This window comes from Pelodiscus sinensis, chromosome 1, assembly GCF_049634645.1.
Source record: "Pelodiscus sinensis isolate JC-2024 chromosome 1, ASM4963464v1, whole genome shotgun sequence".
Taxonomy (NCBI): domain Eukaryota; kingdom Metazoa; phylum Chordata; order Testudines; family Trionychidae; genus Pelodiscus; species Pelodiscus sinensis.
The window spans coordinates 95,743,268-95,767,805 of NC_134711.1; the positions used below are offsets into that span (position 1 = coordinate 95,743,268).

Genomic DNA, 24,538 nt, shown 5'->3' on the forward strand with positions numbered 1-24,538 from the left:
CACATGCCACCATGGCAGCAGGCAGGAGGCACTGAGGGGGAGGAGCAGGAGGCAAGCCTAGGTGATACATGGCTCAAATGCCAGGAGTAGAAGGGACAGGAGCAGCCCCTTCCAGTCACTGAGACACTGCCCAGCAGCCCTGTGCTACTGCTGCCTGAGAGAACCTGATGAAGGAGGTGAATCGCACTCCCATCACCAACACCCAAGTATGGGGAGGGAGCAGAAGCTGCTACTCCCCCGACCAAGCTCTCTCAGACACCCGCCAGGCAGGGCTGCTGAGCAATGACCAGGAGGAGCCGGTGTTAAAAGCAGCTCCCTGCTGCTCCGCGCCTGAGGTCCTGCCCCCTAAGAAGAGCAGCAAAATGTGTCAAGGAGGAAGGGGTGTGACAGGAGGACAAAGCTCTCCACTCCTCCTGCAGGCACTACGGGGCGGGAAGAACACTGTAACCCCAGGGTTGGGCCACAGGGGAGGACACACATGACCTGCCCTATAGACCATGACTTCCCCACCAGTTGAACATGGGGTGCTCTCAGTGGAGGGGATGGAGCAGGGGTGGGAAGAGGTAGGTAGGAGTGGGGTATTGGGGGAAGTGATGGAGGTGGGTAGAGCCTAGGACAGAGAAGGAGGTAGAGCACCCCCTGGGAAATCTGAAAGTCAGGTCTTGTGGAAGCAACACTTGTAACCCAAAAAACTCTCCTTTATCCTGTGACTGCAGAGGAGTTAATTACTCACTTCATATTGAATCATCTCTTGCATTGTGTTCACAGAGCTCTGTGTTGCTCGACAGCTTCCCTCTTTCACCAGCAGAAGTTGGTCCAATAATAAACTTCAGCCACCTTGTCTCTCTCATATTTGGAGACTAACATGGTTAAAAAAGACTACAAACATTATTTATAGAAAACCGTTACAGATGAAGACAACACCCAATTTTGTATTTAGGGCATAGCAGCTTCCTGTCCATATACACAATTGGTAATTAGCGCAAGAACAATGTATTTCTCTATGTTCCAACTTAAGCAAATAGGAAAGCCATTTATCTATTCAACTTCAACTCACTGCCACCACCAGATCTGCATGTTAACTGTTTAAATGAATCCAGCTCATTGCTTGGTACATTTGAATAAAGACAAAATTTTCTGAACCTGATTAAATTGGGAGAATGTGCAATAAAAATGCAGTGGAGCGCATGGTCATAGTGAGGCATTCAGATGACGTATATATACTAGTACATGGTAAGTGTGGGATGATGGCATCACCCAGAGATGCAAAAATGCACCCAACAGTGCATGGCTGTGTCTAGACTGGCAAGTTTTTCCGGAAAATCAGCCGCTTTTCTGGAAAAACTTGCCAGCTGTCTACACTGGCCGCTTGAATTTCCAGAAAAGCACTAACGATCTCATGTAAGATCATCAGTGATTTTCCAGAAATACTATGCTGCTCCCGTTCGGGCAAAAGTCTTTTTCTGAAAGACTTTTGTGCAAAAGGGCCAGTGTAGACAGCACAGTACTGTTTTCTGCAAAAAAGCCCTGATCACGAAAATGGCGATTGGGGATTTTTTGCGGAAAAGCGCATCTAGATTGGCCACGGACGCTTTTCCGCAAAAAGTGCTTTTCCGGAAAAGCGTCCTGCCAATCTAGACGTGCTTTTCCGAAAATGCTTTTAACGGAAAACTTTTCCATTAAAAGCATTTCCGGAAAATCATGCCAGTGTAGATGTAGCCCATGGGTTAAGTGAGATGTCCACAAACTTCAGGCCGAGTAACATGACACAAGGCTTGGTGTTACAGTGTCACATACAGTATATATGGTAGGCCTTTTACAATCATGTCAGGAAACAGGCCCAAATGACTATACATTTTAAGGCCCTGCTCCTGTCAGCAGATCTGTGCAGGTACACGTCTACACCTGCATGGAGCCTGCTGAGGGATGCCAGGGAGGAGCCCTGATGGAGTCACTGTAGCCCTGTAGCGATGTGCCTGCGTAGATTGGCTTGCAGACTCAACTCACAGGCAAGCACAGTGAGACAGAAGGAACACAATGTGAGTTTTTATATTAATATAATTTAATCCCTGCCCTCACCCATTCTTTTACTCCCCCTCCCGTCCCATTATATGATGTTGTGAATTTGGTGCAGGGGCAAGCAGGGATATGTGCCTCCCATAACTGCAGCCACCAGCCCCCTGCCCCAGGGTACCCCAGCTCGGGAGTGTCCCCAGCCCTCCCAGCCCCTGAGTGCTGGGCAAGCAGTGTGGCCTCAGAGCCAATGCACAGAAGAAGACAAGAGTTGCTGAGTGGGAAGTAGGGGGAGAGGTCTAGAAGGCAGAGCATGGGTAGGATCATGCCTGGCTGTTTGGGGAGACTCAGCCTCCCCTTGCCTACTCAGCCTCCCCATGCAAGACACTACAAAAGAGTTGCACTAGCAGATTGTCTTTATGAGTTTGACCCATGAGTTGGCATCCATTCTCTCTTCCCCCCTCCCCGCCCCCTACATCACCACCGCTGCCAGGGGAAATGGGAAGCAATGAGGGAATGAGAGCTGTTGGGGTTACTGGCTACAGTCACTGCAGGCATTGGCAAGGGTTTGGGAAACATAGCTCACTATTCTCATGCCACACAAACTGCAAGTGGAGGATGAATATGTAGGGAGAGAATGGGGATGCTGACAGCAAAGCAAGGGACCAAAATAAAGCAGAAGGAGAGAGAGACTGAGAAAGGGCAGAACTGGAATAAGGGTACATGGAGGGTTTGAAGTTGGTGCTGGTGAGAGGAGTTGATTTTGAAGGACTCTGCTTAGTCTCCATTTCAGAATCATTTGGAGACCTGAAAAAATATTGTTCACTGTTTTCCTACAGAACAATCCTTCTTTGACCATGAAATGGAGATTTGTCTTTCCAGCAAGGTTCAAAACAGCCACTGAGATACTAATGAGGGTTCTTTCTTCTGCCTTTCAGCTCACAACCCCAAATTTCCCTGTCGTAGTCAAGCTGGGACATGCTCATGCTGGAATGGGGAAGGTAAGGAAAAGCCATTTTACATCCCTATATACAGACATGTAAACTTACAGATATCTATTGTGTACTTTCACTATGGCTACATAACCTGCAACCAGCTAGGTAGGGAAAGGGTTAAGTTAAAGGGATTCTGCCACAGCTAATCCAAGGTGCATTCACTGCCAGTGTGGAAGGAAGTGGCCTTCAGCTGTGGCTCATTAAGAGGCAAGCATATATAGGGTATGTATGTGCAGGTGCTGTTGGTTTGGGGGTTGTTAAGGGTGGAGTTTGCTGGTTAGAGAAGGAGCTAACAGGCTGTTCATTTTTGTGCTTTCTGAAAAGAAAAAAAAATATTCTTTATTAAACACCTGCAAAGTGCTGCTAGTCAGTGCATCAGGGAGCTTGCAATCTCCCACTGTCTCCATACAAATGAGGGAGCAGTAGCACTGATCTTCTTGACCCTGTTATTGTTATTTGACTCTATCAAATGGAAGCCCTTTAGTTATTTTCTCTCCCCACTAAAGGGAACCAGAGCAGTTTAACTGGGCCTTGGCCTGGTTTCCTGCCAAGAGGAATCCTAAAAAACTCTTTCCTGTTACCCAAAAGAACTTGTTTGTTTTTCCCAGGCTCTCTGGGATGCTTCAGCAAATTAGCAACTTCTGTTCTGAGGGAGGGAAAGGTGGCACAACCCTTTTAGACAAACACACTCACAATGCATGTTGTATCTTTCAGAGTCACTCGCTCCCTCAGTTTGTCACATTTACGATTATATCAAGGCATCCTATGTATGTCCAGAATATAATTTGTTCAGAGTTAAGGGTGCTACTATCTCCTGTTTTTTGTTTGGGTTCCTATAAAAGCTGAAGAAGAATTATTAGAAATATCCTAGTGTAAATTTTTCACTAGAACAAACAAGCCTTTTTTTTCTCTTAGTATCATCTTTTTGGCTGAACAAAAACCTGTATAACTCAGAGGCACTGAGAAAGTGAGAGTGAAGTCTGTTCAACAGCCTTAGCAAAGCACCAGCTATCTTTTTGCTCATGCAATAGAGATGGCTTTAGCCCCTAAAATTCCAGGTTCAATCCCTCCTGCTGATTGAGTACAGCTTGTAGGCCTGGGCCCAGGGAAACAAAATTCTCTAAATTCCTGTCTTTCAAATAGAAACTCATTATCATTTTCCAGTGGCCCAAGTGCTCTGTCTGTGGTTGCCAAAAAGGAAGCTGACTGTAGTCCTAAGGCAACTGCTAGAGTGAAGTTGATCATCAAAGAACATGTATTTAAATAAAGAGGAAAACTAAATTAAATTAGTTTAGATTTGTGTTTTAAACCAATTTAGCTGTTAGTCTGTACCATACTCTAATGCAATAACAAGCATAATGTACCCACTGAGTGTGGACTTGTGAACTTTTTGGCCAGGGAAATCCAATCGGAACAAACCAAAAGATAGACGTGCATGTTACTTTTCACCTAAGCAAATGTTTCCAGCACCCTTGGGAAGGGTGATCTCAGATAAACTGCACCGGGACTTCCCTCATTGCTGTTCTGTCACATCTGTTAAGTTGGCCTTAAATGAGTCACACTTAGAAGCTGCCTTGTGAGTTCACATGGATGACATGCCCCAGAATACTGCTGAATTCCCAGCAGTAATATAAGAGGTTTACCAAATAACACATCAGTGCAGAACCATATGCAATAGCACAAAGGGGTTACATAAAAATTAGTTACAAATGGAGAGAGTCTCTGTAGAGGCAGGATGGTATGAATACCCCAAAGCTATGGGGCTGTTCAGAGCCCAGGATTTAGATTAGTCCATTATGAAGTTAGAGGCTACTTGCAACTGATTTTCAGTACCACCCAAGTTGAGGCATTTGAACCTTGAATTTTGTTTTGGGCCCTCATCCAGCTCAAAGCAAGCTGAAGGAAAATTCAAATTCATTTAAACAGACCTACTAAAGTCAGAGAATTCCAGAACCAAAGAAAAGGAAGAAACAATAGAAACCTAGCACATTCAAACGGCAGGAGCTTTGACCAAAAAGATGCCCTTTAAAATTATGGTAATACAGCCCAGGTGAGGCTGCCTGAAAGGAATTACAGAAATGGAGATTAACAGAGCTAAGGAGACAGTTGAAGAACTTGTTATAATAATCAAACATTTTTATAAGCAACTCAGAAGTGGGGTGCTTATAGGAGAGTTAGTGGTCATTTTGACCACCATAGTGTAAAAGAAGAAATTAGAGACAACCAGGAGATTGCAGGGAGCTAAATTATTCCTCTGCCTTGGTTTTTACCACAGAAGAGGATGCAGCAAGATAACAGCCTGTGAGGATGTTGCTTAGCAGTGAAACGTAGGCACTATCGGAGATAGCATTTTGTTTTTGTTTCAAAAGAGGTTTGTGAGCCGCTCAATTAATTTTCAGTAAATCACCTGGTGGCTGGTATTTGTGCAAAAGTGCTGAAGAAACTAAAGGCCAAACTATTAAACTACTGGCAAATGTATATATTTCCATAGTCCCTGGACACCCATCAGGAATACAAACGACCTTGTTCAGCTTGTATCAAAAACACTTACTAAAGTAGAAGACTTGAGTGTACCCACATGTTTAACAGGTGCTAACTGTGTTCTTTCTCAATAAGAAAAATAATTAAGAAAATCATTAGTTTGAAAAGTGCTAACATGTCATTAATAAAGGAAAGCACTGTGTTATAAAGAAATGAGCAAAGGGACAAGAGTCAGTTAATCCAGCTTTGTTGCTTTTGTATTTATATTGCAGTATGAGGTAGGAGCCTTAATTATTGACTTTGGCCCATTCTGCTAGCTCCTGTACAAACAGAGAACAAAAAGACAGTCCCTGCCCCCAGAGGTTTCAGCCACTGGTTCACAATGTGGCTTTGAGCAAGTCATTTTGCTTCTCTTCTTCAATGTCTCCATCTGTTAAAAACAACAACAACAAACCCTGGGAATAACAATACTTACCAGTCACTGATGTTATCTGGGTTACTTGGTTAGTATTTCTAAATCCCATAAAGTTCTGTATAAATTCTAAATGTTTATTATTTTATTATAAACACTGGCATGAGGATTATATAATAAACAGTCCTTCACATTTGTGTGTCCTTCATTTTCACGAGCCCTAAATTCACTCACAATATTTGTAAGCAAGGCCAAGAAATTATCCCTAAAACAGAAAATAAAACATAACTAAAACAGGACATGGGAGGAATCAGGAATCAGCTCTGTTGGCATCTCTGACACTCAAGGAGTAGCCATCAGCATTTATGATCAAAACCAAAAACTTCATAAGCTCAGTGGTAGCAAGAATTGTCAAGAGCTAATACACTGTTGCTGCGTCTAGACTGGCATGATTTTCCGCAAATGCTTTTAACGGAAAAGTTTTTCCGTTAAAAGCATTTGTGGAAAAGAGCATCTAGATTGGCACGGACGCTTTTGCGCAAAAGCACTTTTTGCGGAAAAGCATCCGTGCCAATCTAGACGCGGTTTTGCGCAAGAAAGCCCCGATCGCTATTTTCACCATTGGGGCTTTTTTGTGCAAAACGGTTCTCAGCTGTCTACACTGGCCCTCTTGTGCAAAAGCATTTGTGCAAGAGGGTTTTTTCCCGAATGGGAGAGTCATTGTATTTGCGGAAGAACACTGACAATCTTACATTAGATCGTCAGTGTTCTTGCGCAAATTCAAAGTGGCCAGTGTAGACAGCTGGCAAGTTTTTCCGCAAAAGCAGAAAAACTTGCCAGTCTAGACGCAGCCTGTGTGTAATGTCAGAGTGGAAAGGAAGAACTGTAATAAAACCTCATTTGGAATTTCCATTAACAAATCCAAGAACAAGAGATTCCAAAATGGCTCTCACAGGGAAGAAGAGCATTCTTCAATGAGACACCGGAGCCACAGTCAAACCCACATCTACACTATAGACCCGCACATACACCCATTGCCATAATTGCCTTGTGTTCCTCTCCAGAAAAGGAGACCACCACCTTAACCTCATGAGCAGCTGCCTACTCATTGTGTTCAGCTGTCACACTAAGTTTGCACCAACTGGTTCCATGCACTGCTAGGCTTGCCAGATGCTTTCACCAAAAATCCCCAACATGGCCAAAAAAAAAAAAAAAACAGGAGACCAAACTTGATGAGCATCTGTGTTTTTTACCGGACAGGGATCAGAAAAAACGGACTGTCCGGGCGAAAATTGGACACTTGGCAACCCTATGCACTGCTTGTGCAACTGCTGTGTCAAAAGTATTGAATATCTAAGGTGTTCCATTGAATTGTTGTAGAGGAACCTTTTCAGTGTTCCTTTTAGGTGGGCAAAGGATCAACAATAACAGAGGACTCTTCCAAACATCCATGGATGGACTCTCCTTACAGGAGATGTCTTCCCAAGAACAGAAATAAGCCAGTGAGCACTCAGTTACAAATGGAGACATCTGCCAATTCAGGGTATGATGCTGTCTGAGCCAATTGCCACCCTGGCTTGATATGGGCAAATATCACTCTTGAGAAGCACGGGAGGGTGTGAAGAGATTTTCTTTCTTTCTTTCTTTCTTTCTTTCTTTCTTTCTTTCTTTCTTTCTTTCTTTCTTTCTTTCTTTCTTTCTTTCTTTCTTTCTTTCTTTCTTTCTTTCTTTCTTTCTTTCTTTCTTTCTTTCTTTCTCTCTCCAGATGACACTGTCCCTGAGCCTACTGGAAATAAGCACTAAGTGTGTGAATATCTCCCAGCTGTCTAGTAGCATAACCCTGAAATGCCCCGGGAATAGAGCTCAGTACTGCAAATTCACTCAGAAAGCCTCTTTGCATCTCCCCGAGCAGACCATGGGAAGGAGACAAGTGCCAAATTTATTTATACAGAAGAGAAACAGCACATATTTATGCAACATTCATATACATACCTCTCTAATTAGACCAGTTTAAGAGACACTTCAGATCCAAGTCAGCCCCATAATTATGAAAACATCCTCCCAATACTGATCACAGCTCAGATGAATATATTGCATTGCAGAAGAAAAGCTTGTTGTTCATAATAATGTGGTTAGAGTTATTTTTCTCTTATGGGATGGGAAGGATTTCTTTTTTAGTTTAAATATAGCACAAACTAAACAGAGCCACTATGTAATGTAAAAATACCATGGGCCTTTTATCAGGAAAGTTGACTCGTCACCTTGTCTCTCCAGGAACTGGAAATAGAACTTTCTAAAAATGAGAGCTTTGAAAATCCAGTGTGTTAAGAGGAAGGAAAAAGAGCAAAAATCACCCTAGTTTGTCAAGAGACAAATATTTTCCTAAATGAGGAACAAATAAGAATTTAATATGTAACATTCACAGCAGCATAATCCAGTCATTGCAGTCTCTCTGACTCATGAGTTAGGAGATACCACCCATCTCGAAAATAGCAGGCACATCCCAGTATTTGAAAATGGCTCTGGTGCCTATCGCTGGACACAGAGAGCTTTGTCTGATCCAGCACATACAGCCTGCATTTGGGATTGCTGAAACCTGCAGCGAAGGCTGGCCTTCAGCTAGAGATGCTATGAAGGAAGCTGTGTAGCCTAGTTCATTATTGACTGTAAAGCGAAGATTGAGGGCACTAGGAAAATTCAGAGTAATTTTATAAATTATTATCCATTATCATTATTGTTATTTATTATAAGGTGACCCCAGCAATGTGCAAGACAGTTCCAAATTTAGGGTATGTCCACCCGACACGCTTATTTTGAAATAAGCTATTCTGGAGGAAATACTCCAAAATAGCTTAGTTCAAAATAGCACATCTACACTACAGGGAAGCCTGGAAATTAGTTTGAGGCAGTCTTTCCTAATGTGGATGCGCTACCTCGATTTAGAGTCCCAGGAGGCACTGGGGAGTAATTACTTTGAATGGTCCTGGGGAGGAGCTATTTCAAAATAGCAGCAGTGGAGCGGTCTACACTATTGCTATTCCCAAATAGCTATTTCAGAATAGGTGTTATTCCTTGTGGAATGAGGTTTACAGAAGTCAGAAAAAGCTGTCCATTATTTCGAATTTATTTTGGAATAACAGAATTGCTGCATAGATGCTCGCATTATTTCAGAATAATGGCCATTATTCCAAAATAACGCTGCTATGTAGATGCACACTTAGGCTGTGTCTACACTGGCCACTTATTCCAGAAAAGCAGACGCTTTTCCAGAATAACTTGCCAGCTGTCTACACTAGCCCCTTGAATTTCTGGAAAAGCACTGACGATCTACTGTAAAATCATCAGTGCTTTTCCGGAAAAACTATGCTGCTCCCGTTTGGGCAAAAGTCCTTTTCCGGAAAACTGTTCCAGAAAAGGGCCAGTGTAGACAGCACAGATTTCTTTTCTGCAAAAAAGCCCCAATCGCAAAAATGACGATCGGGGCTTTTTTGCGGAAAAGCACGTCTACATTGGCACGGACGCTTTTCCGGAAAAAGTGCTTTTCCGGAAAAGCATTCTGCCAATGTAGACGCGCTTTTCCGGAAATACTTTTAACGGAAAACTGTTCCATTTTAAGCATTTCCGGAAAAGGGTGCCAGTGTAGACGTAGCCTTAGACTGAAGGTTAGATCTGCTGCTGCCTGAAGTGGACAGAAGGTGTGTGGAGAGAGAAGGAATCTGAGGAAATCTTATGAGAATAGTTATTCTTATGGATCAATTCTCTCAATATAGCATAAACCTTTTGAGAACTAGTGAGATGTTTGCCCTTTGAAGTGGAGGAACGATCCTAAGCTCTTTTGGGGTTGCATGACTACCATCATTTGTGGTGGAAATCTCATGAGAACAGCTATTAAGATTTCTGTCATCTATTCGTCTGTTTATTACAAGTCCATTACTTCACATTTGTGTGCCTATCCAACGCAGCCTTCGGCTGATATTTTTTATCTGAACCCTAGTCTAAACTCAATATGGACACAGATGATGGCCTCATCAGCCCATCTAGAATAGAAAGTGGGTTTAAAGTGTGGAACAGAATAAATGTTGGGTCACAAACAGAAATCAAATGCACCCTTCCCTCTTGTAAAGAACTACTACAATAATAATGTACCTGGCTGACAGATTCTTTGCTTGTGTGGCCACATGCCTAGTGAAAGTGGAAGAGGAATATGACTGGGTATTTGCAGTGATCAGCTTGGAGACAAGGGAGGATGTGATGACCTTGAGTCTCTGGAATCCATGACCACTTAGGAAATATAAGCATGGAAATGGGAGGAAGGGAACACTACCCCTGGAAATTGGAGCTGGGACAGAGAGGGGGTCAATGCCCCTCGTTGCAAGGACCATGTGTTCTGACTCTTTGATGCCATAAAGTCTTTTGGGTGATTGAAATACAGTGCTGATTTTTTCAGCTCCCTAGATCATTTGAAATCCTGCTTTTCAGGAAGGCTATATTCACATTTCTCTGCTAGTACAAGGGATACATCATCATACATCATCAGGTATGTCCACACTGCAATTAAAAACCCGCCTATGCCAGCTAGCTTGGACTAAGGGGCTGTTTAATTATGGAGTAGACACTTGGGCTCAGGCTGGAGCCCAAGCTCTGGGACCCTGCAAGGATACACTATAATTAAACAGTTCCTTGGCCAAACCTCCCAAGCTCTAGTCAAATGGCACAGGCCAGTTGTGGGTGTCTAATTGCAGTATAAATATAAACTTAAAAGAGATAATACAGGATCTTTTTCTCCAGTTCACAGTGGAAGTGAATTAACTGAATTAAGGTCATTTCAATTCTGAATGAGTGTCCACACAGGGGTTTAATGCAGATTAACTAATCTACTTTAAATGCACTCCTTTAGTTAATTCAGATTAATTTTACTGAGTGTCCATCCCCATGTAGACAAGCCCTCGTTACCTGGCAGGGAGGGAATACTAGCCCCTGTTCACACTGCAATGGCCAGTAAAGGAGTTTCATTGACAGGCTATGAAGATGCAGTCCCTCCCCAAAGGAGTTGTAGCTACTATGGGTGTACATCCTCAAAAGTCCTGCTGAGCTCCCCATTCATTACAGTAATAAGAGCAGCAGCAGTATTAAGTTATATCAGTGCCAGAGAAGGATGTGTTTCAGGGAATCTTCAGACCTCAGCAGGGAGCCTTTTCACTCAGAAAGACATTTGTCAACCTCCCTGGCCAGATCTCTTCACAACAGGTCAGCAAAACTCCACAGCAAATAGCAGTTGATGGCTTTAGAATGAATCGATTACTGATCAAACAAGCAGCGCAGCTTTGCAAATAGACTAATGTCACTTAGTGTTTGCACTCATTTACACAATGAAAGGGACACTGGGTTTATCCATTTTAGGATGCAGGTTTATCCAGATATTAGGATGCAGAAGAGAACACTGGCTCCTGTTAATTTTTTTTCTAGCTTCCTTTGCCTCTTTTTCAAACACTTCCTCCTCCCCCAAACTCATAACAACATTTTAAAAGCTACAAAATTACCCACCAGCTAAGTGGAATGTCAAGTATTCCTCTTGAGTGTGTTTGACTCATTAGTGACGCATTCCTGCACCATCACCCCAGTGTCACAATGCATCCAGGCTGGCTGAACTGGGACTTGAACTTTCTGTCTTTAAAATAATGGGTATTTTATTGGACTCCAATAGTGACAGCAAAAAAGTTAAAAGGGGAGAGAAAGTAAATATGAAATATGTAAAAGAAGGACCTTAATAAAGTAGTAGAACTGATAAATAAGATAGGAAAATCAATCTATCTAATTAGATTGTAACTATTTACCTGTTTTAAAGCTAATAATTGTACCTGAACTAAACAAACTTCACCCTGAGCCAAGATAAACTACTGAAATGACCTTGGCTGGGTCAGAAAATTGACAAAATAAGTTTTTTCTTTTGGATTTGTGCCTGTTGGGAAAGAAGGAACTAAGCCATTTATTAGGAGGCATTCTGGGGATTCCCTTATCTATGAAAACTCTGAGAATTCCGTAGGAAGGTTAATTGAATCCAAGAGTTGGCTCAGGAAGGATAGACATCTGGGGAGATAATTTCCTATAACCTTTAAAAAGAATCACTCTGAATCACTGCTTGTTCTTGTATAGCATTGTTAAAGGATTCTTCTTTGTCTTTTGTTGCTTTAGTTCATTACTTTGAGTTCCTGTTAAAATCCCTGGGCTACGTCTACACTGGCCACAATTTCCGGAAAAGCCATGCAAATCAGGTGAGTCAGGATAGGGAAATCCGCGGGGGATTTAAATATCCCCCGCGGATTTAAATAAACATGTCCGCCGCTTTTTTTCCGGCTTGGGGAAAAGCCGGAAAAAAAGTGTCTAGACTGGCATGATCCTCCGGAATAAAGCCCTTTTCTGGAGGATCTCTTATTCCTACTTTGATGTCCTACTTTTTGATTTCCCTATCCTGACTTACCTGATTTGCATGGCTTTTCCGGAAATTGTGGCCAGTGTAGACGTAGCCCCTGTGTATTTTTCTTTTTAACCAATGAGTTGAATGAATATTTTGTGGTCCTTTATAAAATCACCTTGTGGTATCATAGCCTTCTGTCTTGCAGAACATGCGAGATAGTTCACCCCCTTTCTGCTGTATCCAAGATTTCTGAGCAGGAGTCCAGGTGGTTGGGAGAAGGGAGAGGACATGGCCTAATTCTCATTGTCATAGGAAATCCTTCCCTCTTTTCCACCTCAGTGGCAAACATTACGGCTACGTCTAAACTGGCATGATTTTCTGCAAATGCTTTTAACAGAAAAGCTTTTCCGTTAAAAGCATTTGCAGAAAAGAGCGTCTAGATTGGCATGGACGCTTTTCCGCAAAAGCACTTTTTGCAGAAAAGCATCCATGCCAATCTCGACGCGGTTTTGTGCAAAACAATACTGCGTTGTCTACACTGGCCCTCTTGCGCAAAAGCATTTGCGCAAGAGGGCTTTTGCCTGAACAGGAGCAGCATAGCATTTCCGCAAGAACACTGACAATCTTACATGAGATCATCAGTGTTCTTGCGGAAATTCAAGCTGCCAGTGTAGACAGTTGGCAGAAAAACTTGCCAGTCTAGACGCAACCTACTTGACTATAAAATGCCGTCATTTCTGCTTGAGCTTAGAAAGACCTTCTGTACCACCAAGCATAGTTTGTTTTGGAGCCCATAAGAGTCACTGCTCCAAATAGGTCATTATATAATGGCTTTTTTCTATTGCCTATTTTCTGTTGGTATTTTTCTATTGCCAAAAGGTTCAGGAGAATACAGTATGTGGTAATTTAGTGCATGGCCTGCTCAATATGGTTGCTCCGAGAAGCATCTCTTCAGTGAGGGACTAACTCATCTCACATCATTTGTCCAGGCTCTAGTGTTCTCTGTGTAAAAATATTGACCAACAAAAAGGCCTCTAGATTCCCCAAGAGGATGTGACAATTTTTCAAAACTTGAGCTCTACTCCTGAACTAGGGTTGCCGGATGGTTTATCCAAACATACCGAACACCCCCCACCCACCCCCGCCAAATAAACCACCGGGGAAAAAATTCTGTTAAGGAAAAAAAGGGGGGAGACCAAAGTTGATAAGGAAAAAAAATAAAATAAAATTTAAAAAACAGCGTGCCTCCTTTAAGAAAAGCTTTTCAGGCTTTTTGGTCCTAACAGGCTGCCGGCGGCTGCCCGCCATTTGCCTCCCTGCACCTGGCCGGACAGCTCCCCTACGGAACCCAGTAAGCACCCAGGATTTTCGCCTCCTGGTTGAGAAAAAAAATACTGGACATTTTAGGTGTCCAGTATTTTCTGAAATATTTTACCAGACAGGGGACAAAAATACCAGACTGTCTGGTTCAATACTGGACACCTGGCAACCCTATCCTAAACTATCAGAATACTCTCCAGATCAAACCTCAACTGAGCACTTTCATCACAACCTCACCCCTGTTTTCCATTGCTGTGGGGAGTGACTGAGCAATTTGCTCAGCATAGCTCAAATTTAAAATTAAACTACAAAGCACGAAAAAAGTCTGTCCCTCCTTTATGATGGTTAATGATGACAATGTGCTTTTTATTTTTAATTCTGCCTGATTATTGAGTCCTCTCTTTACTCTTTTTCTCTCAAAGACATAAATAATTATGCCACAAAATTGCACTTCTCCTCCACTCCACAAAGGAGAAAGAGGATAATCAGCATTTAGCAAAATGATGGAAGTTAAGAACTCACATCCTTGTGACAGTATTTTAAATAATTTATATAGAAACAGTCAAGGGGAAAACCAGTTTTGCAATCCACTTTCACCTCAGCACTTCTGGTACTTAAGAATTACCTAAATAGGTACCTCACCTAAGTAAGAGAGAATTTCAAAACTAGAATGTGATGTCATTTTTGTTTTGGAACTTACAAACACTAATATAAATGAAAAACCACACCAATTGCAGATTAGCAACAAACTCATCATTGTTCTTCTACTTTAACAAATAGGGAGGAACTGTTTGAGAATTTCAAAGTGGAAGGCAGCGTGGGTGAAAGTGATCATGAAATCACAGAGTTCACAATTCTAAGGAAGGGTAGAAGGGAGAACAGCAAAATAGAGAAAATGGATTTCAGGAAGGCGGATGTTGGTAAGCTCAGAGAGCTGATCGGTAAGGTCCCATGGGAATCAAGACTGAGGGGAAAAACAACTGAGGAGAGTTGGCAGTTTTTCAAAGCGACATTGTTAAGAGCCCAAAAGCAAGCTACTCCATTGCGTAGGAAAGAGAAAATATGGCAAAAGACCACCTTGGTTTAACCAAGAGATCTTGCATGATCTAAAAATAAAAAAGGAGTCATATAAAAATGGAAACTAGGACGAATTACAAAGGATAAATATAGGCAAACAACACAGGAATGCAGGGGCAAGATTAGAAAGGCAAAGGCACAAAATGAGCTCAAACTAGCTACAGGAATCAAGGAAAACAAGAGGACTTTTTATAAAAACATTAGAAACAAGAGGAAGACCAAGGACAGGGTAGACCCACTGCTCAGTGAGGAGAGAGAAACAGTAACAGGAAACTTGGAAATGACAGAGATGCTTAATGACTTCTTTGTTTCAGTCTTCATCAAGAAGTCTGATGAAGGAATGCCTAACATAGTGAATGCTAGTGGGAAGGGGGTAGGTTTAGAAGATAAAATAAAAAAAGAACAAGTTAAAAATCACCTAGAAAAGTTAGATGCCTGCAAGTCACCAGGGCCTGATGAAATGCATCCTAGAATACTCAAGGAGCTGATAGAGGAGGTATCTGAGCCGCTGGCTATCATCTTTGGAAAATCATGGGAGACAGGAGAGATTTCAGAAAACTGGAAAAGGGCAAATATAGTGCCCATTTATAAAAAGGGAAATAAGAACAACCCAGGAAACTACAGACCAGTTAGTTTAACTTCTGTGCCAGGGAAGATAATGGCTCAAGTAATTAAGGAAATCATCTGCAAACACTTGGAAGGTGGTAAGGTGATAGGGAACAGCCAGCATGGATTTATAAAGAACAAATCATGTGAAACCAATCTGATAGCTTTCTTTGATAGGATAATGAGTCTTGTGGATAAGGGAGAAGCGATGGATGTGGAATACCTAGACTTTAGTAAGGCGTTTGATATGGTCTCGCATGATATTCTTATCAATAAACTTGGCAAATACAACTTAGATGGGTCTACTATAAGGTGGGTGCATAACTGGCTGGATAACCATACTCAGAGAGTAGTTATTAATGGTTTTCAATCCTGCTGGAAAGGTATAACAAGTGGGGTTCTGCAGGGGTCTGTTTTGGGACCGGCTCTGTTCAATATCTTCATCAACGATTTAGATATTGGCATAGAGAGTACGCTTATTAAGTTTGCAGATGATACCAAGCTGGGAGGGGTTGCGACTAATCTGGAGGATAGGGTCATAATTCAAAATGATCTTGACAAATTGGAGAAATGGTCTGAAGTAAACAGGATGAAGTTTAATAAAGACAAATACAAAGTGCTCCACTTAGGAAGAAGCAATCAGTTTCACACATACAGAATGAGAAGAAACTGTCCAGGAAGGAGTACGGCAGAAAGGAATCTAGGGATTATAGTGGACCACAAGCTAAATATGAGTCAACAGTGTGATGCTGTTGCAAAAAAAAAAAAAAAGCAAACATGATTCTGGGATGCATTAACAGGTGTATCGTGAGCAAAACACGAGAAGTCATTCTTCCGCTCTACTCTGCGCTGGTTAGGCCTCAGTTGGAGTATTGTGTCCAGTTCTGGGCACCACATTTCAAGAAAGATGTGGAGAAATTGGAGAGGGTCCAGAGAAGAGCAACAAGAATGATTAAAGGTCTAGAAAACATGACCTATGAAGGAAGGCTGAAAGAACTGAGTTTGTTTAGTTTGGAAAAGAGGAGATTGAGGGGGGACATGATAGCAGTTTTCAGGTATCTAAAAGGGTGTCATAAGGAGGAGGGAGAAAACTTGTTCATCTTGGCCTCTGAGGATAGAACAAGAAGCAATGGGCTCAAACTGCAGCAAGGGAGGTTTAGGTTGGATGTTAGGAAAAACTTCCTATCTGTCAGGGTGGTTAAACACTAGAATAAATTGCCCAGAGAGGTTGTGGAATCTCCATCTGTGGAGATATTTAAGAGTAGGTTAGATAAATGTCTATCAGGGATTGTCTAGACCAGTGGTTCCCAAACTTTTTGGCATCATACCCCCCTTTTTGATTTTTGAAAAACACACATGCCCCACGCCCCCAAATAGCAGCAAAACTTGTTGAGCAAAAAAAAAAAAGGAAAAAAGGAACTGAACAGGGCAGCAAAACTTGATGGGGGTAGGCTGGGTCGCCTTGCGCCCTCTGGAATTTCTTCATGCCCCCCAGTATGGGAACCCATGGTCTAGACAGTACTGGGTCCTGCCATGAGAGCAGGGGACTTTACTCGATGACATCTCTAGGTCCCTTCCCGTCCAAGTATTCTATGTTTCTATGATACGTTCATACTCAGGATGGTTGCTGCTTTCCCATGGTTTTAGGTAGACATTTAGAATAGCTCATTCAGTCTTAATAAAGAGACTCCAACCATCAATGCATGTTTCCTTCAGACTGGTTTACATAGACTGTGGCCTTTTCACACATCTATGGATTTAGTTTGTAAACTCTTGAAGGCAGGGACCATTTTTTTGTTCAATGTTTGTACAGTGCTTTGCACAATGGAGTCCTGATCCTTGATTAAAACCTCTGGATGATGCCACAATATAAATAATAAAACACAATGAAAATCACATTTTGCTCTGATCCTGTAGACCTGCTTAAATTAACACATCCATCTCCACACACTATCATCTGGGGGGTTTCAATTGGCTAGGTTGTGCTGATGACCCAGAATAGATTTTTTACAATGTATGTTACTAACGGCTGAGTTTGGTGACATGAAGGTAGTGACATTGTCTGGGATGAGTTGGTTGGTTGTTTTTTTCTTTCTTTCAGTATTCGGAGACTTCAGGATTTTTTTCTCTATCCTTCTTAGTGGCTCTTGGTAGACAGCTGCTCATCCTCTATACTTAGTGATTCCTTTTTTCCAGAATTTCTTTTTTGAAAGTTTCAGCGTATTTCCAGTAAATAAATAACACTCTGAAAAGTAATAACACTCTGAAAAGCTAATTTCCCAGGAAATTTGCGGCCCTTTGGGTATAGCCCTCAAGCCCCTGAACATCACACTAACTCCTTCCCTCTACACCTTCCCCTGCATACACTCCCATGACCTCTGGCTTGCCCTGCCTGCAGTATGTGGTCTCCCCTAGGAACATCATCCTCATAGGGCTTTTGTTCTATATGTGTCTAGCCTGGAGTCCTGTGCCAGGTGTTAGCGGGAAACTAGATAAGGGCAATGTGAGCTGCTAGCAATCTAGAGAGCAGGAGTGGCAAAAAATAAAATAAAATTCATCTCTCTGCTTTTTTTTCTGGTGTAAATGACTATTTCATGGTCATTCCTGGTTTTCTTTTCTCATCTGACCATTAGTGGTAAATAATAGAGCAAGGGTAATTTAGAGTTGGAATTAAGTTATGCTACAAATATATAACCAGTGCCTTTTTGGAGCATTCCAGCTGTGTAACATGATGAAGCCTTCTGAGGAAAGCCCCATGGGACCCTTTAATCATAAGTATATGTTCTCATTACTGATCCCCAAGGGCTTGTACATCCAGGAAAGAGACATGCCAGTTACCTAGATATGTCTAAGGTTTGCCTTGGTGAAGCATCCTTCTACCTACTTCCGTCTATTCTTCAATTTCACTCTCCTTATTGTTTAATTACCACTGTACTCTGCTGTTCATCCACTGAGATGACCCCTCCTCACAGATATTCCTGTTCCTTTTGTGCTCGGCACTCGTTGGCTGGATTTCTACAATGGAAGGTAAAAGTTGAGAACCAGTATGACTTCCAGGACATGGCCAGCATAGTAGCCATGGCCAAAACCTACGCCACCACTGAGACGTTCATCGACTCCAAGTACGATATCCGAATCCAGAAAATCGGCAACAATTACAAAGCTTACATGTGAGTGTGTGGTCTCATGGCTGGGCTGGGAATGGGCTGTGGGGGACTATAATTGGACAGAGATATTTTTATTAATGTGATTTAGTGTCTGCTTTGTTCTGGAATAGGTGGCTGATTTAAGTTCCTTGAAGAATAACCCTGGTGTGTTTTCACCTCTCCCCTATGCTGATCCCTCTGGCCACAGATAGCCCCTCCATAACTCAGTGCCTTGTTCCCAGGCTGTAAATCTATCTTTACCTGTTTTCACCAGCCTTGGACAGGTACCAGGAGATAAGATTTACTCCCCTATCATTGCAGTAACTTGCTTTCCCCCATCTCTCCTAGCCATTTAGTCAAATCCTCCATCTCTCAGCCCCCTCTAGTGGGAACAGTAAAAACAATCTTTCAGTTTCAAGTGAAATATTAAAAACTAGGTGGTTGGGGCAGCCTATATTGCCACTTCACATGTGCCACTTTGGTACATGCCAGAGACAACCCATGGCATTTTCCTAGGTTTACTGATCTGCACCTACCTTCTCCTTTACCCCCTTCCCACATTGAGGAAATTACTCATTACACTGCAATGAGATAATACAGCCACAGTAAGAACCTGCCACTGAAATGGGGTGGTGCTAGATTATTATTATTTTATCATTTGTTTTTAATTCTTATCGTTTGTGTTGGGGTAATGCCTAGAAGCCCTAGTCATGGATCACAATCCCGTTGTATAAACACAGAACAAAAAGGCAGTCTTTGCCCCTGACAATTTGCAGTCTAAAGTAGGTACAGACAGACTGAAGGAGGAGAACAAGGAAGCAATGAGTAATACTGGTCAGCATGACATGCAGTGATCTCAGTGCACCAGCTGCTTAACCCTGGTCAAATTTTTTGTAGTCATCCTGGCAAAGGAGAGTTTGAAGAAGAAATGTGAAAGTGAATACTGTATTAGTTTTGCAGGTGATTACGGGGAACTTCTCCCATGTGTTGGGGACAGCATGGGTAGAACCATAGAATCATAGAACTGGAAGGGACCTTGAAAGATCATCGAGTCCAATCCCCAGCACAAAGAGGTGCTTGCTTGAACAATTAACTGGGGCAAAAAAATCTGGAATCATGGATCAAACAGAGATAGGAGCTGACATCTTGAGTTAGAGGGATTAATATGGGCACAAAGCACAAAAGGGTAGGTGAGGACAGCAAGAGCTCCTAGGATGGACACAGAGCATTGCATGCTGGGAGTGTAATCTCCTTAGTGGCAACTCCAGAATGAAGAAACGCACCCTCAAGTTCCATGCCACTTTTGGACCCCTTCCCAACTAAGACCATGTATGTGTCTTAGAATGGCTAACTTTGTCTGTCATGATAACTGTAGGAATAGTAAAAGGGTCAGAAAAGTGGAAACTAGTGAATTTACTACATGCTCTTGGCAGAAATTAAAAAGCACCCATCCCAAACTCTAGTAGTGTTTTGACATCAATTAAAAATGAAGTTGTATAAATAAATCAGTTAATTTCTCCTCACACCAAAAAAACTGACTAAAAAAAGGCAAACAATCTGGAAAATCCAGAAATACCAGCCCGTATGAAGCTGCAGTATTCTAGAGAAGTAGATGCAGATAGCCAAAACATTGTCATGCACTAGTTAGCACCAGCATTATTGTCATTGAAGGATCTCTGTTATCAAAACCCCAGGTCAGAGCCCTGGTGCTAACACAGCTACATGAAAAAATTTATAAAACAGCAATGATCCTGTAGCACCTTAGAGAATAATTTATATATATATATACATACACACAGAGACAGAGAGAGAGAGAGAATCATGAGTCTTCGTGGGCACTACCTACTTCTTCAGATGACAATATGTTGTTTTTTAAACAATTTTTAGTTACAGACTAAAACAGCTACCTCTCTGAGACAGTTACATGAAACAGACAAATGTATGTGCCTGCTTATTGGCAATTAGAACTACCCAAAATCCCTGGCCAGTATCCCAGCATAGAGATAATTAAATAAATCAGAGAGTGTTCTCTCCACACTCTTTGTGACTAGGACTTCATGGGACACACAATTACTTTGTGGGGAGGCAATGAGAGAAAATTAGTTTTAAATCTGACTTAGTCTATAATATTACAATCACCTAATTTTTCTAGCAGGGATGTCTCAGGAAACGCCTGACTCAAATGATTCAGAAAAAAGGTTTAAAATGTCCTTTAAAATTCCCTACCTACCTTAGCTAATCAAGGAGCAGAAACAATACCATGTGACAGAGGTGAGCAGTCACACTAATAGCCCATCTGATGCAGGAGCAAATTTGCAAGCAATTGTTTGATGAATAAAATTGTTTCCCATGAAAAGTTTGTGAAATGGTTACAAACAGGGAAGGAATCTGAAAATCAAAGCCTGCTCATAAAGAGAGGAAAAGGGCAAATTAACTGAATAAATCATTTGCTACAAAAGGTCTTTTGTCTTATTCACCCAGCCATTCCTGGAAACAAGTTTAGGATATCTGTGCAGCCAGTCTCTTTTACTCATTATTCCCTATGAAAGGTATCTGGTAATGGAGATTATCCCAGCGCTAGACAGAAAATACTTTTTCCTATGGGATAAACAAGTCCATTGTATGTCATATGATAATGGTGAGGGTATCCAGCCACTGACAATCAGGCCCTTGAAAGCATTTCAAATTGGGCACTCAGAATCACTGGAACATGTTGGCCTTTAAGTCATTTTCTGAGGAAGAACGGCTCTTGTGCAAAAGGGGGTTTTTGCGCAAAAAGGAGCCGTCTACACAGTGCGTTTTTGCGCAAAAACCTCTTGCACAAAAGGGATCCGAGGAGGAAATGCAAATGAGAGCGCTCCATTTGCATTTCCTCTTGCAGAAGAGGATCATAGTATAGACGTAGCCAGCGAGAGGACTCTCTTGGGCTGAGTGTGATGGAGTCAATCCCAGTATTTTCATACTGTCTCATATGCAAGCAAAAACGCAAAAGCCCACTTCCTCCTGAATGAAGACTGTGTGTGCACTTCTCTCTAGAATTTGTCTACTCTGTTCCCAGGGTCTGACAGAGAGAAGATGCTATCTCATCCCTCCCTAGCCCAGATGCATGTGCATTGCCTTCCAGACCATAATTGAGACAGTTCAGATTCACGTTAACTTCTGTGGAGTTATTCCAGATTTACACTGCTGGTGAACACCTGCTTCACCTATAAGTAAAGTCACCTTGAAAACAATAGATAAGTAGCAGAGGGGTAGCTGTGTTAGTCTGAATCTGCATAAACAATGAGAAGTCCTGTGGCACCTTATAGACTAACAGATTTATTGGAGCATAAGCTTTCATGGGCAAAGACCACTTTGTCAGAAGCATATAACAGAAAAGTAGCCATTTAACACATGCCTATAATTCCACTGAATGGGTTTGGGTAACAGAATGCTGGTGAACCAAATAAGACTCAAATAATAATCGCACATCAGGAAAAACAAATGAAAGAAGTAGCCAAAATCATATCAGCATCCCAACCAATGGGAAATGTATGCCATGTATTTTAAGGCTTGCCACCTGAGGATCATATTGGTTGGCTAATTGCTTCTGATTACCCCTGGTTGGTGGCAGCAGTTAACAAGAGGGCTGTACCCTTTGCATTTCAACCTCACTCCTGATGTTCATGCTCTTGTTCCCTTGCAGCTGAATGGATGCAGAGCACTCTTCACAGGGTCACAGCTTGTAATCCCCCAGCAACTGAACTCAGTTATGACGTGGTGGTTCATGCAGTGAACATATTGCACCAATGCTTCATGGTCTGCAGTGTCTAGTAGTTCATTTGCAGGTGAAAGGTGTTGGCCTTGACCTATAAAGCCCTACACAGTTTGGGTCCCTTTTATTCAAGAGGCCACCTCTTTATGTTTGACTACCACAGCAGTTAAGATCATTGAGGCTGTGTCCAGACTCCATGCCTCCGTCGACGGAGGCATGTAGATTAGCCAGATCGGAAGAGGGAAATGAAGCCGCGATTAAAATAATCGCGGCTTCATTTAAATTTAAATGGCTGCCCCGATCTGCCGATCAGCTGTTTGTCGGCAGATCGGGAGAGTCTGGACGCGATGCCCCGACAAAGAAGCCTTTCTTCATCGACACAGGTAAACCTGGTTTCACGAGGCTTACCTGTGTCGATGAAGAAAGGCTTCTTTGTCGGGGCATCGCGTCCAGACTCTCCCGATCTGCCGACAAACAGCTGATCGGCAGATCGGGGCAGCCATTTAAATTTAAATGAAGCCGCGATTATTTTAATCGCGGCTTCATTTCCCTCTTCCGATCTGGCTAATCTACATGCCTCCGTCGACGGAGGCATGGAGTCTGGACACAGCCTGAAAGTGTTCAAGATAAGAGCCTGTTAGAAAGAATAGAATAGAATAGAAAGTGTTCAAGATAAGAGCCTGTTAGATAGAAAGAATAGAGCTCTGGTGGCAGGGACTTCTCAATGAGGAGACCTTGGCTCTCAGATTCACTTTCCACCTTGGTTTGCCAAAGCTATGCTGCAAGATTCACTTGCTCTCCCCTACCATGAAGGGGGTGAATTTGATGAAGATGGTGGGGGAGTTGATGGCAATAGTCAGGGTGGCTTTTGAGAGAGTCTCTTTTTAAAATGGTTTGGATGTATCTTATATTTGACTGAAACATTTGCTATGTTCTGCCTGAATCATCTGGACTAGACCATCAGATTAGCTCAAACAAACTAAATAAACCAACCACAGCAGCAAAGCTGCACTCTCTGGAGTTCCCTGGTGAAGAATTTATTTGTAACACAACATAGTGTAGCTGCTTTTCGGATGCAGTACATGTCTGTTTACATTCATATTCCAAATACTTCTTTCCAGTGCTGCTATCCAGTCACTGTGTTACTAATCTGAATCTGGGAGTTCTCATCATTGATGAGGAGATTTTGTATGGCATCAGTCACTACAGGGCAGTTTTCTGAACCACTGAAGAGCTAGGAAAGGCAATCTCAGGGAGGAGGGTAATTTAAGGAGACAGAAGGAAAGAAAGACTGAGTGTTGATCACTGTCCCTAGGTAATGAGAAAAGCTCAGAAACATGGTTTTGATAATAGGAACAAGAGGATTTAGGTATGTAATAACCATTAGTAGAGCATGTGATAATAATACCTTATAACTAATACTGCATTTTCCTCCCCAGATACTAGTCTAAACAATACTCAGGAATCACTTCACTCTCTTCTGAGTCAGATCACAGGAGCCAGTTAACAGTTTGCAGCAATAGTACATATTAGGTTAGAGAAGAAAATGAACAAGGAAAATATGTTTATCTGAAATATTTCTGGGGAAATGGTCAGTAGGCAAAATGTAATGACCCAAGTCTGAATTTAGCAGAGACACCGGAGTTAACATCCTTGTCTCCTTTCATGACCAAAAATAATCAGGACTTCTCTTCTGCCTTTCCCTGAAAAGATTGTGTCTGCTGCTGTCAGCATCTTCCAACACCATGCTGCTACAGTGGAGCAGCCCTGGTACAGGGAGAAGAGTGCCACCGACCGAATCGGCATGCATGCTTTCTGCCACTTAGGAGTGCTGAGTGTATCCAATCAATGTATGGACCCAGTCTAGCTTGGGAGATCTGGCAGAATTACAGCATAAGGTGTTATTGTGGCTGGCTGTGTAAAGACTGACGCACTAAGACATGAACTAGCCCAGCGCTTGACAAATTCAGAGCTCAGAATTTGCCAGCAGCAGCATCTTCTGTTGAAATGAACAGCCAGTTACAAAGGAGATTTGGACCATTTTACAACCCTAAGAAACCTTTGGGAAAAATTGATGGGTGGGTCTCAAAGCAAACAAGCCATTGAGGTGAAAAAAGAGGGCACAGACAAACTTTCCAAGCCACTACTACAATAGAAGCCAACCTCAGAGAGATCCATGTCTGACTTTTATGTAGCTTTTCAATCACATCTTTGCCAGGAGAATGATACTTTACTGAGGCTTAGATTCTACAGTGCAGAGCATAAGGTTAATTGTCCCTGAAGTGTTTTACAGTCATCTCTGCTTTTCAGGAACTGAAG

General features: G+C 42.2%; 1 protein-coding gene across 7 annotated transcripts in view; it reads left to right on the forward strand.

Annotated features, from left to right (window-relative positions):
- Nucleotides 1-24,538, forward strand: part of SYN3 (synapsin III) — a 390,200-nt gene that overhangs the window by 344,064 nt on the left and 21,598 nt on the right. For all 7 annotated transcript variants that reach the window (XM_075938194.1, XM_075938231.1, XM_025178914.2 and 4 more), the window contains 2 exons: nucleotides 2,952-3,014; nucleotides 18,347-18,489. In XM_075938194.1, the coding sequence (XP_075794309.1) occupies nucleotides 2,952-3,014; nucleotides 18,347-18,489 (206 nt within the window). The remainder of the gene's footprint in view (nucleotides 1-2,951; nucleotides 3,015-18,346; nucleotides 18,490-24,538) is intronic.